A 17,550-nucleotide genomic window follows, 5' to 3' on the forward strand; every position below is an offset into this window, starting at 1 on the left:
AGTCAGTGCCCCGTGATCTTGGATAGTAGCTCTGTCTTTCACTACAGCTTTCTGTTCAGCCTTATGGGATGGTCCAGCTGCAGCGGTTCTGCATGATGGGACAGCAGACTGCCCTACGATTTTCTGGTTATGACATCGGGCACCCTTAAATACATGCTGATGTGTACATTTGTACATGGAATTTGCATCACGTTCTAAATTTAGATTTCCGCAACTTAGGCTGTCAGTATGACATGAAAAGGAAAATTGTCATTTATATTTGTGGAACAACAGAATGGTTTATTTAATGCATATGTCTTTTCTGTGTTTATTGTAGATACTTTCAGGCTTTGGTGAATAATATGTCCTTTGTAAGATATAAAGAAGTGTATGCTGCTGCAGCAGAAGTTCTAGGACTTATACTTCGATATGTTATGGAGAGAAAAAACGTGAGTGTGCTACACAATTTTCAGTAAATACCTCTTACTCTATTTTGATTTGTTGCGACCCTTGATACTTACATGTTTATTTCCTGTATGGTATTAGAAACAAAATGGGCTTCTGCATTTATTAATATTTTACTGTTCCTTACTATAATATAGCAAATACAACATTCAGTTTTTTAGAGAGGGCCCATGATTTTTAAACACCTTGGAAACTTGTTGAACGTGGAGAGGTCAGCAACCGTCTTGGTAATATAAAATCAGATGAGAGTATTTAACCAGCTTTTATTACTGTGCATGTGGTCTCAGGATTTCCTTGTGGAGGAAATTGTCCTGGTAGATAACTGCTGTCGTCTCCCAGTCCATTCCTCCCCTTGCAGTTTTTGGTGTAGCTGTTGAACAGGGGAAGGGACCTCCCAGACGACCCTCTCAGTACTGCTGCCTTGCCCACTGGACAGGACTGTGAGATGAGCCTAACTGAACATTTAAGTGCAGTGCACTGTTCAGATAAGAGGACTGAATGAAGAAGTAACGTTACTTCTTACTGTTTTAAAGTCTTTTTAGAGCTAGGGTCTTGCTCTGTCACCTGGGCTGGAGTGCAGTGATGTAATCATACCTCACTGCAGCCTTGCACTCCTGGGCTCAAGCCGTCCTCCCACCTTAGCCTCCCGGGTAGCTGGGACTAGAGGCATGTGCCACCATGCTTGACTAATTTTTGTATTTGTTGTAGAAACAAGGTTTCGCCATGTTGCCCAAGCAGGGTTGTGGGTTTCAGGGTTATCACTGGGATTAGGTGCTCTGTGGGTCCCTCGGGATCTTGCTGCTGCAGAGCCTGTCTGGGTGGCCCAGCTGGTCACACCCTGAGGACACTCTTGGCTCTTGTCCTCCTCCTGTGGCGGCCCCTTCTCTCTTTCCTCAGCTGCATTTCCCTAACCACCTCCACAGCTCTGCTGTGGCCTCACTCACTGCTCCCCTACCCACCTCATCCAGCCTCACGGCTTTATATAGACTGCCTTTATGTTCGTGATTCTCAAGTTTGCACCCCCACCCAGCTCAGTTAACTCTCCTGAAAGAAAGGACAGAGTAGAGTCCAGGCCCAGTCACTGTTGGGCTGGATGAGGAGAGATTCAGGAGAAGCCAGGTGGTCCTGAGCAGGCACCGGTGGGCCCGGTACTGTGATTGGACCCTTGTCCATGTCCCCAGATACGGATTTGTTTGGATTTAAAATAAAATTAAGATGACCCCTTTGGGAAGATCAAACATTACTTGTAATTTATTTTAGGGATTATCAGCTATTTTTGTAAATAAACCGATTTTTTAAATTCAGTAGAACTTTTTTATAAGATGATTCTAACATCCCTAAATATGAGGTTTAAATCTACATAATATGCTTCATTTCCACCATAAATGGAGCAAGTTACAGCAGATCCCCAGGTTTAATCTCATGACTTAAATTTCAACTTAAGAATAAAAAACACTTCTGTTTTACATATTTTTTTCTGAATATAAAAGTGATACAGATTTATCGTAAAAATTTGGAAAGCAGAGTAAACATAAAGAAGTTGGTAAGAGGCCGGATGCTGTGGCTCATGCCTGTAATCCCAGCACTTTGGGAGGCCAAGGCAGGTGGATCATTTGAAGTCAGGAGTTCAAGATCAGCCTGGCCAACATAGTGAAACCCTGTTTCCACAAAACATAGAAAAATTAGCTGGACGTGGTGGCACATGCCCATAATCCCATCTACTCGAGAGGCTGAGCTAGGAGAATCCCTTGAACCTGGGAGGCAGAGGTTGGAGTGAGCTGAGATCACATCACTGCACTCCAGCCTGGGCGACAGAGCAAGACTCCATCTCAAAAAAAATTTTAAAAAGTCAGTAAGAGAGGCTCGCGCTCTTCCCACACAACGTCCCTCAACACCTGCGGCACACAGCTCAACTGTCCTTGGTCTCTCTTATTCATACTGTTTTATAACTTGCTTTCTTTACTTGCTAGATTGTGATCATTTCATTGTGTTGTCGTATTAAATACTTTTAATAAAAAGACAGCTGATGAATCGGTAGTGTAATACTATATGTATTCTATATGGGGTTCAGGCCGTTGAAATTTGTGGTTTTGTGTTAAGGGTTTTTCTTAAGATAATTTTAAAATAGCCTCATACTACAGGTTCAGTATCTCTATTCCAAAATGCTTGGGGCCAGGAGTGTTTTCAGTTTCTGGGTTTGCAATATTTTCATGGTAGTTACTGTTTGAGCATCCCTAATTCAAAAATTCAAAATTCAAATGCTTCAGTGAACATTTTGTTGAGTGTCATGCTGAGGCTCAAACAGTTTTGCATTTTGGAGGATTCTGGATTTTCAGATTTGAGGTGCTCAGTCTGTGTTGAGTTTGCATTGAAAAACTGTTCAGTCTTCATGCCTTTGAAAAGGTTGCCTACGCCTCTTTCTGATGTTTGTGAGGAAGGAGGTGAGCCAGGAAGGACAGCAGTGTTTTCTGTTGCTTTATTCCAGTGGACTCCACTGAGTGCTTCTCTGTGTGGAGGACGTTTGAGGACTTTCTGGTTCTAGATTCTAGGGATGGGGATGCAGTAGGTAACAGGACAGGTCACGTCCCTGCCCTTGGGGAGCTGGCATTTGGGGAGGGGAAACAGATGGTATACAAATGAATACGTAACAACAGCACTTGGTGAAAAGAGGCAGGACGTGAGCAGACAGTGATGTGGACTGCTGTGTGAATAGAATTGCTTGAAAATTCTAGTCCATGTGAATATTTTTTATCAGAAATCTGAATATCATAAAATATGTCTCAAACAATATTTAGCCATTTAGCTTAGCTTCTCAAAGGACTTACTGGTCCTACCAAGTGTTTTGGTGTCAGTAGGAAACACTAATCTTCATTGATCTGACATCCACACGAGCCAGACACCTGGGTGCTCAGCACAGAGCACAGTGATGTGGACTGGCTCACTGAGGTGTAGGAACTCAAGGATCCAGAACCTAAGGGTGTGCGATGGTCAGTGCCGACCAGCAGACATCCCCAGCACCTACTGTCCTATCATCTGCCTTGTTGTAGGTGATAACATTGAACACCTTCTTTGGGCTCACTTAACTACTCAAGATAAACCTTACTTTCAGTGCTTAATCTACATTTCCACTTTTGTGTATTTGAAAATAAATTTAATTTTTCAGATGCTGGAGGAGTCTCTGTGTGAACTGGTTGCAAAACAGTTGAAGCAACATCAAAATACTATGGAGGACAAGTTTATTGTGTGCTTGAACAAAGTGACCAAGAGCTTCCCTCCTCTTGCAGACAGGTATGGGCTGTCCAGGGAGGCTGTGTCCAGGGAGCCTGTGGGGGCAGGAGGGTCCTTGGCCCGCCTCTCACCAGTCCTCTTGCTCCCCAGGTTCATGAATGCTGTGTTCTTTCTGCTGCCAAAATTTCATGGAGTGTTGAAAACACTCTGTCTGGAGGTGGTACTTTGTCGTGTGGAGGGAATGACAGAGCTGTACTTCCAGTTAAAGAGCAAGGACTTCGTTCAAGTCATGAGACATAGGTGAGTGAAAACTAGCCCTGCTCTTGGGTCCCACTGGCTCATAAAGTGTTAATTTGTTCAGACGTCTTCACCTCAAAAAGAACCTGTGGGTTTCGATGATATGCACGTTTGTGAAGTTGGAATCTCTGAAGAAAAGGTGAAGGCACCTTAAGAATAGGACATCTGCTGAGGTGGGCCTGCTCCCTGCTCCCTTGTTCTGGCATCTTGGGGAGCCACATCCTAGGGCGTGTTTCACCCATAAATGAAGGAGGTGGCCTGTGGGGTTACCTTGGCTGTCTTCAAATTTAAAATGTGTGCTTTTGAGTTCTGTACCTATTTTGCCAGGTGAGAAGCTTCTGTTAATGTGTTTAAATTGTTCATTTATTTTCAAAATTGCAACATAGCATGAAAGTATATATTAAAAGAGAAAGCTGCTGATCACTTACATTGTATTATTTCCCTGTCCCCGTACTGTTTTCCAGTCTTAGTCTATATACTTTTTTTTTTTTTCATTTTTTGAACTTTTATTTTTGAATCAGGAGGTACAAGTGCAGGTTTGTTACAAAGGTATATTGCGGAATGCTGAGGTTTGGAGTACAGATGAATCTGTCACTCAGGTAGTGACTGTAATACCTAGCAGGTAGTTTTTCAACTCTTGCCTCGTATCCTCCCTTCCCGTTTGTTTGTTCCCCAGTGTCTGTTGTTCCTGACTTTATGTCTGTGCGTACTCAGTGTTTAGCTCCCACATATGAGTAAGTACATGCAGTATTTGCTTTTCTGTTTCTGCACTAGTTCGCTTAGGACAATGGCCTCCAGCTGCATCCATGTTGCTGCAAAGGACATTTCGTTCTTTTTTATGGCTGCCTAATATTCCATGGTATATATGTACCATTTTCTTTATCCAGTCCACCATTGATGGGCACCTGGGTTGATTCCATGTCTTTGCTGTTGTAAATGGTGCTATGGTGAACATATAGGTGCATGTGTCTTTTTGGTAGAATGATTTATTTTCCTTTGTGTATATACCCAGCAATGGGATTGCTGGGTCAAATGATAGTTCAACTCTCACTTCCTTGAGAAGTCTCCAAACTGCTTTCCACACTGGCTAAACTAATTTATATTCCCACCAACAATGTATAAGTGTTCCTTTTTCTCTGCAGCCTTGCCAATATCTGCTATATTTTTAACTTTTTAAGAAAACTATTCTGACTGGTGTGAGATGGTATCTCATTTGCATTTCCCTGATGATTTGTGATGATGACCTTTATATATATATATATACACACATATATATACAGTTATATACATATACATATAAGTATATATTTGTTGGCCACTTTTATGTCTTTTGAGAAGTATCCATGTCTTTTGCTAATTTTTTTTTTTTTTTTTTTTTTTTGAGACGGAGTCCCTTGCTCTGTCGCCCAGACTGGAGTGCAGTGCTGGATTCTCAGCTCACTGCAAGGCTCCTGCCTCCCGGGTTTTTACGCCATTCTCCTGCCTCAGCCTCCTGGAGTAGCTGGGAACTCACAGGCGTCCGCACCGGCACGTCCGCACTGGCTAATTTTTTGTATTTTTTAGTAGGACGGGTTTTCCAACCAACCCCTTAGCCAGGAATGGGTCCTTCGACTCCCTTTGACCCCTCGTGATCCCGTCCTCAAGCCTCCCAAAGTGCTTGGGATTACAGGCCCTTGAGCCCCACCGCGCCCGGCCTACTAATTTTTTTAATGGGGTTGCTTTTTACTTGTTGAATTAAGTTTTTTATGGATTCTGGGTATTAGACCTTCGTTAGGTGCATAGTCTGTGAATATTTTGAATATTTTCTCCCATCTATAGGTTGTCTGTTTACCCGCTTGATAGTATCTCTTGCTGCACAGAGTCTCTAATTTAACTAGGTCCTGCTGGTCAATTTTGTTTTGTTGCAGTTTCTTTTTAGAACTTAGTCATAAATTCTTTGCTAAGGCTGATATTGAGAAGGGTATTGCCTAGATTTTCTTCTACAATTTTTATAATTTGAAGTCTCACATTGAAGTCTGTAATCCATCTTAATTTTTTTATATGGTGATAGGCAGGGGTCTGGTTTCATTCTTTTGCATATGGTTAGCCAGTTAGCACCATTTATTGAATAGGCATCTTTTTCCCACAGCCTATTTTTGTTGACTTTGTCGAAGATGAGATGGTTGTAGGTGTGTGGCTTTATTTCTGGGTTCTCCATTCTGTTCCATTGGTCTGTGTGTCTGTGGTTCCCCCGCCTCCCCGCACCAGTACCATGCTGTTTTGGTTATTGTAGCCATGTAGTATAGTGAAGTTGGGTAATATGATGTTCTGGCTTTGTTCTTTCTGCTTAGACTTGTTTCGGTTATTCGGGCTCTTTTTTGGTTTCATATGAATTTTAGAATAGTTTTTTCCAGTTCTGTGAAAAGTGACATAGGTAGTTTGAAAGGAATAGCATTGAATCTGTAGATTGCTTTGGGCAGAATGGCTATTCTAACAGTATTTTTTCATTTATTTGTATCATACCCGATTTCTTTCAGCAGTGTTTTGTAGTCCTCCTTGTAGAGATCTTTCACCTCCTTGGTTAGCTGTATTCTTAGGTGTTTTATTCTTTTCTTTGCTATTGTAAATAGGCTTACGTTCTTGATTTGGCTCTCAGCTATAATGTTATTGGTGTATAGGAATGTTACTGGTTTTTGTACATTGATTTTGTGTCCTAAAACTTTACTCAAGTCGTTTATCAGTTCTAGGAACCTTTTGGCAGAGTCTTTAGGGTTTTCTGGGTATAGAATCATACCATCAGATAAGAGGAATAGTTTGATTTCTTCTTTTCCTATTTGAATACATTTTATTTCTCTCTCTTGCTTGATTGTTCTGTGTAGGACTTCGAGTACTATGTTGAATAGGAGTGATGAGAGTGGGCATCCTTGTCTTTTCCAGTTTTCAAGGGGAATGCTTCCAGTTTTTGCCATCATTCAGTATCATATAGGCTGTGGGTTTGTCATAGATGATTCTTATTATTTTGAGGAATATTCATTTGATGCCTGGTTTGTGGAGGGTTTTGGTTTTTGTTTTTGAGATGGAGTCTCGCTGTATCATGCAGGCTGGAGTGCAGTGGCGTGATCTCGGCTCACTGCAAGCTCTGCCTCCTGAGTTCACGCCGTTCTCCTGCCTCAGCCTCCCGAGTAGCTGGGACTACAGGTGCCCGCCACCACGCCCGGCTAATTTTTTTGTATTTTTTCTTTAGTAGAGACAGGATTTCACCGTTTTAGGCAGATGGTCTCGAACTACTGACCTTGTGATCTGCTCGCCTCAGCCTCCCAAAGTGCTGGGATTACAGGCATGAGCCACCGCGCCCGGCCAGTTGAAGGTTTTTATCATGCAAGGATGTTGGATTTCTCTCTCTCTCTCTCTCTCTCTCTCTCTCTCTCTCTCTCGCAGTCTCTCTCGGAGTCTCTCTCTGTTACCCAGGCTAGAGTGCAGTGCAGTGGCGTGACCTCAGGTCACTGCAACCTATGCCTCCTAGGTTTAAGTGATTCTCCTGCCTTAGCCTCCTGAGTAAGGCACATGCCACCATGCCTGACTAATTTTTGTATTTTTAGTAGAGACAGGGTTTTATCATGTTGACCAGGCTTGTTTTGAACTCCTGACCTCAAATGATCCATCCGCCTCAGCCTCCCAAAGTGCTAGGATTATAGGCGTGAGCCACTGTGCCTGGCCCAGAATGTTGGATTTTATTGAAAGCTTTTTCTCCATTTATTGTAATTATCATAAGGCTTTTGTTTTTAATTCTGTTTATGTGGTGAATCACATTGATTTGTGTATGTTGAACCAACCTTGCATCCTAGGAATAAAGCAAACTTGATTGTCATGCATTGACCTTTAGTTGTGTTGTTGGGTTCAATTTGCTAGTATTTCGTTGAGGATTTGTACATCTGTGTTCATCAGGGATTTGGCCTGAAGTTTTCTTTTTTCATTGTGTCCTGTCAGATTTTGGTATCAGGATTTTGGCTTCATAGAATGAGTCAGGGAGGAGTCCTTTCTCCTTGGTTTTGTGAAATAGTTTCAGTAGGATTCGTACCAGTTCCTTGTATATCTGGCAGAATTTAACTGTGAATCCATCTGCACTGGGGGTTTTGTTTTCTTTTTTTTTTTTTTTTTTTTCTGCTTGGTAAGTTTTTTTCATTATTGATTTAATTTAGGAGCTCCTCATTGGTCTGTTCGGGGTTTTTTTTTTTTTTTTTTAATTTCTGGTTCAATCTTGGGAGGTTGTATGTTTCCAGAAATGTATCCATTTCCTCTAGATTTCCTAATTTGCTTATGTAGAGGTGTTCACAATAGTCTCTGATGATCTTTTGTATTTCTGTGGGATCAGGTATAATGTTATCTTTGTCATTTCTTATTGTGCTTATTTAGATCTTCTGTCTCTTTTTGTCTCTCTCTGTTGATCTAACTTGAGATCTATCAATCCTGTTTATTATTTCAAATAATCAACTTTTGGTTTTGTTGAATCTTTGTGTAGATTTTTGGATCACAGTTTCATTCAATTCCACTCTGTATTTTGGTTATTTCTTTTCTTCTGCTGTCTTTAGGGTTGGTTTGTTTTGTTTTGGTTGGTTTTAAGGCGGAGTCTCACTGTGTTGCCCAGTCTGGAGTGCAGTGGTGTGATCTTGGCTCACTGCAACCTCCATCTCCCGGGTTCAAGCTATTTTGCCTCAGCCTCTTTCCCGAGTAGCTGGGACTACAGGTGCACACCACCATGCCTGGCTAATTTTTTTGTATTTTTAGTAGAGATGGGGTTTCACCTTGTTGGTCAGGCTGGTCTAGGAGTTTGATCCTGACCTCAAATGATCCTTCTGCCTTGACCTTCCAAAGTGGGATTACAGGCGTCAGCCACTGCACCCAAACTTGGTTTGTTCTTGTTTTTCTAGTTTATATGCCATGTTTGATTATTGATTTGAGGTCTTTCTAATGTTTTGACGTAGGCATTTAGTGTCCCTGTTTTCCCTAATTGAAAAAAATTTGATTTCTGCCTTAATAATTTTGTTTTCTCAACAATTATTTAGGAGTAAGTTGTTTAATTTTTATGTAATTATGTGGTTTTGAGAGGTCTTGGTATTGATTTCTATTTTTATTGTACTGTAGTCTTGAGAGTGTGCTTGGTATGATTTTGAATTTTTTAAAATCTATTGAAGCTTGCTTTATGGCTGAGCATGTGGTTGATCTTAGAGTACGTTCCATGTGCAGATGAGAAGAATGTATATTGTGGTATATTAGGTGGAGTATTCTATAGATGTATTGGGTCCAATTGTTCAAGTGTCGCGTTTAAGTCCAGAATTTGTTAGTTTTCTGCCTGCCTTATCTATGTAACACTGTCAATAGAGTGTTAGTTTTCCACTATTATTGAATGCCTCTTTATAGGTCTAGAAGAACTTATTTTATGAATCTGGGTGCTCCAAAGTTAGGTACTTATATATTTAGTATATAGTTAAGTCTTCTTATTGAATTGAACCCTTTGTCATTGTGTAATGCCTTTTTTTGTCCTTTTTAACTATTGTTGGTTTAAAGTTGTTTTATCTGATAAAAGAATAGTGACCCCTGCACTTTTTTGTTTTCTGTTTTTGTGATAGATCTTTCTCCATCCTTTTACTTTGAGCCTGTGGGTATTGTTACATGTGAGATGGGTCTCTTGAAGAGAGAAGATAAATGAGTTTTTTTTTTTTTAAATCCAACTCACCACTGTTTGGGTTTTAAGAGGGGCTGTTAGACCGTTTACATTCAAGGTTATATTGATATGTGAGGTTTTGATCCTGTTGTCATGTTGTTACCTGGTTGTTTTGTAGACTTAACTGTGTAGTTGCTTTATAGTATCTGTGGGATACATACTTAAGTATGTTTTTGTGGTAGCAGGTATTATTCTTTTGTTTCATGTTTAGCACTCCCTTAAGGACCTCTTATAAGGCAGGTCTAATGTTAACAAATTCCCTTAATGTTTCCTTGTCTGAAAAGAACTTTATTTTTCCTTTCCTTATGAAACTTAGTTTGGCAGGATATTAAATTCTTGGTTGGAATTTGTTTTCTTCAAGGATGCTGAAAATAGGCCCCAGTCTCTTCTGGTTTTTAAGGTTTCTGCTGAGAGGCCCGCTGATAGCCTGATGAAGTTCTGTCAGTATGTGACCTGACCCTTCTTTCTAGCTGCCATTAAAATGTTTTCTTTCGCGTTGACCTTGGAAAATCTGATAACTATGTGTCTTGGGGATGGTCTTGTATGGTGTGTCACAGGGGTTCTCTGAATGTCTTGAATTTGCATGTCTACCTCGCTAGTGAGATAGGGAATGTTTTCATGGACTATATCCTCAAATATATTTTCCAACTTGTCTCAGGAATTCCAGTAAGTCATAGGTTTGATTCTTTTTACATAATCTATTGTTTCTTAGAGATTTTGTTTAAAAATTCTTTTTTCTTTATTTTTTTCTGACTGGGTTGATTTGAAGGGCTGGTCTTCAAGCTCTGAGATTCTTTCCTTAGCTTGGTCTTTTCTTTTGTTAATGTTTCAAACTGTATTATGAAATTCCTGTAGTGAATCTTTCAGTTCCAGAAGTTCAGTTTGGTTCTTTTCTTTTCCTTTGTTTTGTTTTGTTTTGTTTTCGACAGGGTCTTGCTGTGTAACCCAGGCCGAAGTGCAGTGGTGTGACCATGACTTACTGCTGCAGCCTCGACCTCTCAGGCTTGGGTGATCCTCCCATCGCAGTCTCCTGAGGAGCTGGGACCTGTACAGGCATGCGCCACCACGCCCAGCTAATGATTTATATTTTTGCAGAGATGAGGTTTCATCATTTGCTCAGGCTGGTCTCAAACTCCCCAACTGAAGCAATCTACCTGCCTCAGCTTCCCAAAGTGGTGGGATTACAGGTGTGATCCACCACACCTGGCTTGTTCTTTCTTAAAATGGCTATGTTGCCTTTTGACTCTTGAATTGTTTTCCTTGAGGGTTTGACTGTGGTGTATGCTGAGTATAGTCGATTGGCTTCCTTTCTGGGTGCTTTCAGCAGGCTGAGGCTCTGTATAGGATCTTTCTTTGTCCTTAGTTCCTGCATTGGGTTTCACAGGTGATGTATACTAGAAGAATTTTTTTTAGTGATGTAATTCATACTATGATCCAGTATATAGTGCTTAAAGGTAAGGGCTAGCAGATAGACTGTTAGATTACAGTGTGTTCAGCACAGTGTTCTGGGGGCAGGGGAAGGGAGATGACCCCCTCACTAAGTTCATTCCCAGGCCTTAGAGGAGCCCCTTCCAATCACTGGCACCATACTCACATTTCCTGAACCCCAAGGGGGCCCCTGGTAGGCTGCGCTCCCCATCCCTTAGCAGTGGCCTGAGTTGAAGGTTAGGTCACCAGGAGACCCGCAGCATTCCAGAGGCCCACTGGTCCTCTGTGCTTGGCAAAGTCAGAGAGGGTTGTGGTGTATGTCTGTGGGTGGTCTGTTGGTATAGTAGGTCAAGGATGGGGGATCTCAGGGCAGGGTGATGTTGTCATGGTTATGCAGCTGGTGTGGTGCCCACAGCCTGGGATTTTTTGCCCAGGAGACAGTTGTGGGGACTGCCTAGCTCACGCTCTCTTGACCAAGTCTGTTGGTGTCCGCCCTGGGAGCTAGCCTGACCAGTCAGTTTTATGCCATGCTTTCTGTGCCCAGATCACTGGGCTGTTAGGTGTTTCAGGCCACTCAGGCAGATGCAAAGCTGACCAACAGGACTCACCCTTCCCATACCAGCCTCGTGGAAGGGGGCTCACACAGCACTTATGCTGGAACACAAACTCACGTCTCACTCTACTCAGTGGTCTGAGCAGAGCTTAAGCTCTGGCCACAGATCTCGGCTCTGTATTCCTGAACAATGTGCTTAGACTCTGGGGGGCTGAGACCAGGCCCACGGCTTCGTCCTCTGTCCCCTTGGAATCAAGCACTGTGCTGGGGTGGCCAAAGTGCTCCAAGGCCACTGGCAAAGAACTCAGGCTGGATAGTGGAGGCTATGCTGTGTCTGTGCTCTTGTGGGAGCAGCTGGGGTTGGGAGTGCCTGGGAAGTTGACAGATAGGCATGCAAATCAGGCTCTCCCCAGACCCACAGGAAGGACAGCCCTGCTGTTTCCCAGCCCAGCATTCAGCAGGGGCTAGAGTGACTCAGAGCAAGGTGAGAACCTGGGGGCATGGGCGCCTGGGGTTGCATTTTGCTGGAGCTGTTCCACGCTGAGTGAGACCTGCCAGGCTCCACGTAGGCTGGTGCTCTGCCTGTACCTTCTCTCTGACAGTTCCCTGCCAATTCAGATGTCTGTGGGGGTTATGCAATCTCTTGTGGCTAGTATTCCAGAGCTCCATGGTGAGTGTGGGTTGCCCCATAGTCACTCCACTCACCCCTTCCTTAGGACCTGATTAGGGCCAAGAGCAGGTCCTGGCACCCGGAGACTGTGCAGGCTTCCCAGCTTCCTCCCTCTTCTGCCTCGGTGTCTGCATTGCCTCTCTCTATCGATGCTCAGTGCTTTCTTTCCAAAGATCTTTTCAAAGCATGTTGGTTTACTCATTATTTTGCTCTGTTTTGGTGGTAGAGGCCCTCCTGGCTATGTCTATTCAGCCATCTTGTCCCCCTCCTATGTAAGTATTTTTACACAACAATAAACGTGCATTGTGTCAGTAACAAAGAATGTATGTCACTGTCCTAATATCCTTACATTCACTGGGTATCTACTGTGTGAAGCATTCAGCTGGGTGCTATTAAGGAGTCAAAACAAGGAAATAAATATTTGCCTCATTTAGAGCTCAGATTGCACTTCACTATACACCATGCCAGGTAGCACTTGAAGTCCTTTTAAAAAATACTTTGTTTGCCATTATTAGGTTTTCTAAAATAGACTTTTATCTTGAAGTAATTTTGTATTTGCAGAAAAGTTGAAAGATAGTACACATAATTTCCATATATACCCTTTACCCAACTTTCCCCTTACATAATCTTGGTACATTTGTCAAAAGTAAGAAAATAGCATTAGAACATTACTGTTTACCAAACTAGGCTTTACTCCATTTCTCCAGTTTCCTTCTAATGTCCTTTTTCTGTTTCAGGATCCGCTGTAGGATAGCACGTTGAAATTATTTGTCTTATATTTAATGATCTAGTCCATGATTATTTTAAGAATACAAGTTTTATATAAGTGTAGTGTTACCTATTATAACAAATTTTGAAACAAAGAAGAAAAGTTATCTGTCATACTTTGAAAGTACAGTAATAAAATAGTTAAATTTGTGTGTTTTAAAATCTCTCCCATAGAGATGATGAAAGACAAAAAGTATGTTTGGACATAATTTATAAGATGATGCCAAAATTAAAACCAGTAGAACTCCGAGAACTTCTGAACCCTGTTGTGGAATTCGTTTCCCATCCTTCTGCAACATGTAGGGAACAAATGTATAATATTCTCATGTGGATTCATGACAATTACAGGTAAGCTGTACATTGACTATTTTATTTTGTGTGTGTGTGTGTTTTTTTTTTGTTTCTTTTGTTTTTTTTGTTTTTTTTTTTTTTTTTTGAGATAGGGTCTTACTCTGTCGACGAGGCTGGAATACAGTGGCACAAACACAGGTCACTGCAGCTTCAATCTCCTGGGCTCAGTAGATCCTCCCATCTCAGCCTTCTGCGTAGCTGGGTCTGTGGGTATGCACCACCATACCTGGCTAATTTTGTTTATTTTTTGTAGAGACGGGGTTTCGCCTTGTTTCTGGGGCAACATTAACGCTTTAGGAATCATTTGGGTCTCCTTATCAATCTGGAACATAATAACACATTTTTTTTACCATGTGATTAATAATTTTTTTTTTTTTACCATATGATTAACATTTATTTTGGTATATCTGATTGTATCCTTTTAAAAACTCATTTTACATATGTTTGTGGAATAGAGTGAAAAAGTATGGTGGTGTGCTTATAAAACCTATTTTCATAGTTGTCCTTTTAAGATCTGGCAAAGACTAAGGAGAGGAACTCTGCCAGGACCACTGGGCACTACTACACCACCACAGCTGAGCGTCACAGGACCGCTGGGCCTGCTGTGGGTCCATCCCCCTGTTCCACTCTGCTCCTGCTGGGAGCGAGGATGGGTTCTCAAGGCTTGTGCACATACCCATGAGTGGGACAAGCTGTGATTTGGAGATCTAAAGTCTAATGGGAAAACCAGCCTTTTTAAATTGAATTCTAGATGGTGTTACTGTAGTTGAACAAAAGGACTAGAAGAGAGCATTAATGTTGTGACATTTTGCTGTTTTCTTAAGCAGAGATCCAGAAAGTCAGACAGATAATGACTCCCAGGAAATATTTAAGCTGGCAAAAGATGTGCTGATTCAAGGATTGATCGATGAGAACCCTGGACTTCAGTACGTGCTCTCCTTGAATAACTGGGCTGGGACAATTAAATGTTAAGGGTATTGCTTTCAAAGGTAGCATAGAGTATTTTTCAGGAGTTTTAGAAATGTATTTGCAGTATTAGCATTTTCTCTGCTTTCTGCATTTCACAGTATTTAGTAAAAGAGTATTTTAAAGCATATTATGAAGAGTAAGGCTTTAAAATCCTGACAACTTAAAAATAACACTCTTGAAAAAGTCGTATGGACCAAATGCTCTATGCTAGGGCAGTGAGTTAAAGTGTTTCAAAATGAAAAGAAAGTCTACAATGAGAATTCTTCTGTTTCCCATTTAACACACATAGTTGAGATCATGCTGTAAGTATTAATGTTGAAAATAAAGTGTTTGAAACCTTAGAAATGAGAGGAAACCGTAATATTAGTTATATATGAAAGCGTGAATGATGATTGTTATCCTCTAAAATGCCTGCCCTGAGTAAGTCAGTTATATGTGTTTCTGACTATATAAGTATACTGACTATGCAAAAAGGGGGTTAAACTTTTTATTATTATTATTAATATGTTTTTTAGAGATAAGGTCTTGCTCTGGCACCCAGGCTGGAGTGCAGTAGTGTAACTGTAGCTCACTGTAGCCTTGGACTTCTGGGTTCAGGTGATCCTCCTCCCTCAGCCTCCTGAGTAGCTGGGACTACAGGCATATGCCAAAAGGCTCGGCTAATTTTTTACTTTTTGTAAAGATAGGGTCTTGCTATGTTACCCAAGCTAGGCTTCAATGCCTGGCCTCAATCCTCCTGACTTGATTTACCAAAGTGCTGGGATTTTAAGTGTGAGCACTGCTCCCAGCCTCAATATAAGAAGCCATACACTTTTGTATGTTTCTGTATATTATTTTCCATTCTGCTATAATTTTAAATTCGTTGAGCTTCTTAAAATTGTATTTGGATTTCATATGCATTCATAAATTATAGGACCTAGTTTGCTATGTATGTATGTATGTATTTTTTTTTTTTTTTGAGATGGAGTCTCACTCTGTCACCCAGGCTGGAGTGCAGGAGCACGATTTCAGCTCATTACAACCTCTGCCTCCTAGGTTCAAGCGATTTCAAGCGATTCTCCTGCCTCAGCCTTCTGAGTAGCTGGGACTACAGATATGCGCCACCACACCCAGCTAATTTTTGTATTTTTAGTAGAGACAGGATTTCACCATGTTGGCGAGGCTGGTCTTGAACTCCTGAAGTCAGGTGATCCACATACCTCGGCCTCCCAAAGTGCTGGAATTACAGGCCCGAGCCACTATACCCAACCCCTAATTTGGTATTTAATTAATATATGTTTTGAGTATTTTATGGCAGTAATTTTTATAATGAATTGTTTTGGCAAGGCAGTGAAGGATTTTGTGTAATTTCCTAAATTTTTTTTTGTTTCAAATAGTTAATATCATGTACTCATCATTGAAAACTTCCCAGAGAATAGAGATAAGAGAATAAAATCACCCAGTTTCTCCCCTCCCCTCTGTAGCATAAAAAGTATGCTACATTTTTTGTAATATTCCCCTCCTTCAGTGGGTATGTTTCATAACTCAGACTATATTTTTGATATAGTTGAATGTGGTTTCCCTCTCTGTTAAGCTTCATGTGGGTAAAGAGCTGTACCTTCTCCACAGGGCACCCTGTACAGCACATTCTTTCCTATTTGCCATTGTCTAAGCAATCTACTTTTTTCTCTCTGCTTTTCAGATTAATTATTCGAAATTTCTGGAGCCATGAAACTAGGTTACCTTCAAATACCTTGGACCGGTTGCTGGCACTAAATTCCTTATATTCTCCTAAGATAGAAGTGCACTTTTTAAGTTTAGCAACAAATTTTCTGCTCGAAATGACCAGCCTGAGCCCAGATTATCCAAATCCCATGTTCGAACATCCTCTGTCAGAATGTGAATTTCAGGTAATGTGGTCTTCTCTCTCATAGTAATGAATATTATAAGCTTTTCTTGTTCATGAACATTTTTAATAGCTTTAACTGGCTCTTTGCTTTCTTGGAATACTCACACATTCCTTTCTGAAAAGGAGAGGGAAGGCTCATGCCTCTGCTTCAGCCACCTGAAGGTCCACAGGCCTCACCCTGTTGGCCTTCACTAGATTTCCCTTGTCAGGATCGCCATTGCTTTCCCTCCCCTTATTCCTCCCAACCCACAGTGGATACTGAGCTTGCGCGCTCTCGCAGCAGCCTTAACAGTGGGGATGATGGGCAGGTTGCAGAGAGCTCCTGGGGTAGGGCCCCTCCGGTCCCGCTCACAAGCTCAGGATCTGTCCCAGTGGCATGTGTGTATGTGGACAAGTTGGGTCACTTGACTCGTTGCATTTGGGTTGCGGTGCAGAGCATGATATCAAGCCTTTTTATGCAAACATTAAGAAAGTTGGGTTTTCTCCCTCAATAGTTAGCTAGTTTTTCTAGTTGGCAAATCACTTAGTTAAAACTTTTAAATTAGAGAAGATTCTTCAGCTGCATATGAAGTTATGGTAGAAATATGCTGATGGTACCATTAGATTTTAAATAGAAATATATCAGTGTTTCTTAAAAAGGAGCCTTATTTGATTTGAAACTTTCTTATGTACAGGAATATACCATTGATTCTGATTGGCGTTTCCGAAGTACTGTTCTCACTCCAATGTTTGTGGAGACCCAGGCCTCCCAGGGCACTCTCCAGACCCGTACCCAGGAAGGGTCCCTCTCAGCTCGCTGGCCAATGGCAGGGCAGATAAGGGCCACCCAACAGCAGCATGACTTCACACCGACACAGACTGCAGGTAACAGTGACCTACCCCGCCGGCCATGTATACAGCACTCTGACCTCTGTGGGCAGCTTCTGTCACAACAGTGTTGGGCTTTTGCGAGAGAAGTAAGGGATAATAGCAAAAAGCATTAAGAACCCAAGGAAAATGTCAGTCAAAAGAGTGGGTTCCTATGACAGTCAAACTCATGGAAACAGAAAGTAGAGTGCTAGGTGCCAGTGTCTGGGGAGGAAGAATGGGGATTTATAGTTTAATGGGTACAGAATTTCAGTTTTGCAAGAGGAAAAGTGCTGTGGAGGCAGGGTGCAGTGACTCATTCCTGTTATTTCAGCTGGGACAGGAGGATCAGTTGAGCCCAGGAGTTCTGCACCAGCCTGGGCAACATGGAAAGACCCCATCTCTAC

General features: G+C 41.7%; 1 protein-coding gene across 4 annotated transcripts in view; it reads left to right on the forward strand.

The window, feature by feature from the left end:
• PRKDC (protein kinase, DNA-activated, catalytic subunit) overlaps positions 1–17,550 on the forward strand; it is a 186,751-nt gene that overhangs the window by 104,679 nt on the left and 64,522 nt on the right. For 2 of the 4 annotated variants that reach the window (XM_017881346.1, XM_017881348.1), the window contains exons 52-58: positions 317–428; positions 3,608–3,732; positions 3,823–3,972; positions 13,264–13,437; positions 14,268–14,366; positions 16,091–16,298; positions 16,972–17,161. In XM_017881346.1, the coding sequence (XP_017736835.1) occupies positions 317–428; positions 3,608–3,732; positions 3,823–3,972; positions 13,264–13,437; positions 14,268–14,366; positions 16,091–16,298; positions 16,972–17,161 (1,058 nt within the window). Of the gene's footprint in view, positions 1–316; positions 429–3,607; positions 3,733–3,822; positions 3,973–13,263; positions 13,438–14,264; positions 14,367–16,090; positions 16,299–16,971; positions 17,162–17,550 lie in introns of all 4 variants that reach the window. The other 2 variants (XM_017881345.1, XM_017881347.1) reach the window with 1 other exon arrangement.

Source organism: Rhinopithecus bieti, unplaced genomic scaffold, assembly GCF_001698545.2.
Source record: "Rhinopithecus bieti isolate Rb0 unplaced genomic scaffold, ASM169854v2 scaffold_13195, whole genome shotgun sequence".
Classification (NCBI taxonomy): Eukaryota; Metazoa; Chordata; class Mammalia; order Primates; family Cercopithecidae; genus Rhinopithecus; species Rhinopithecus bieti.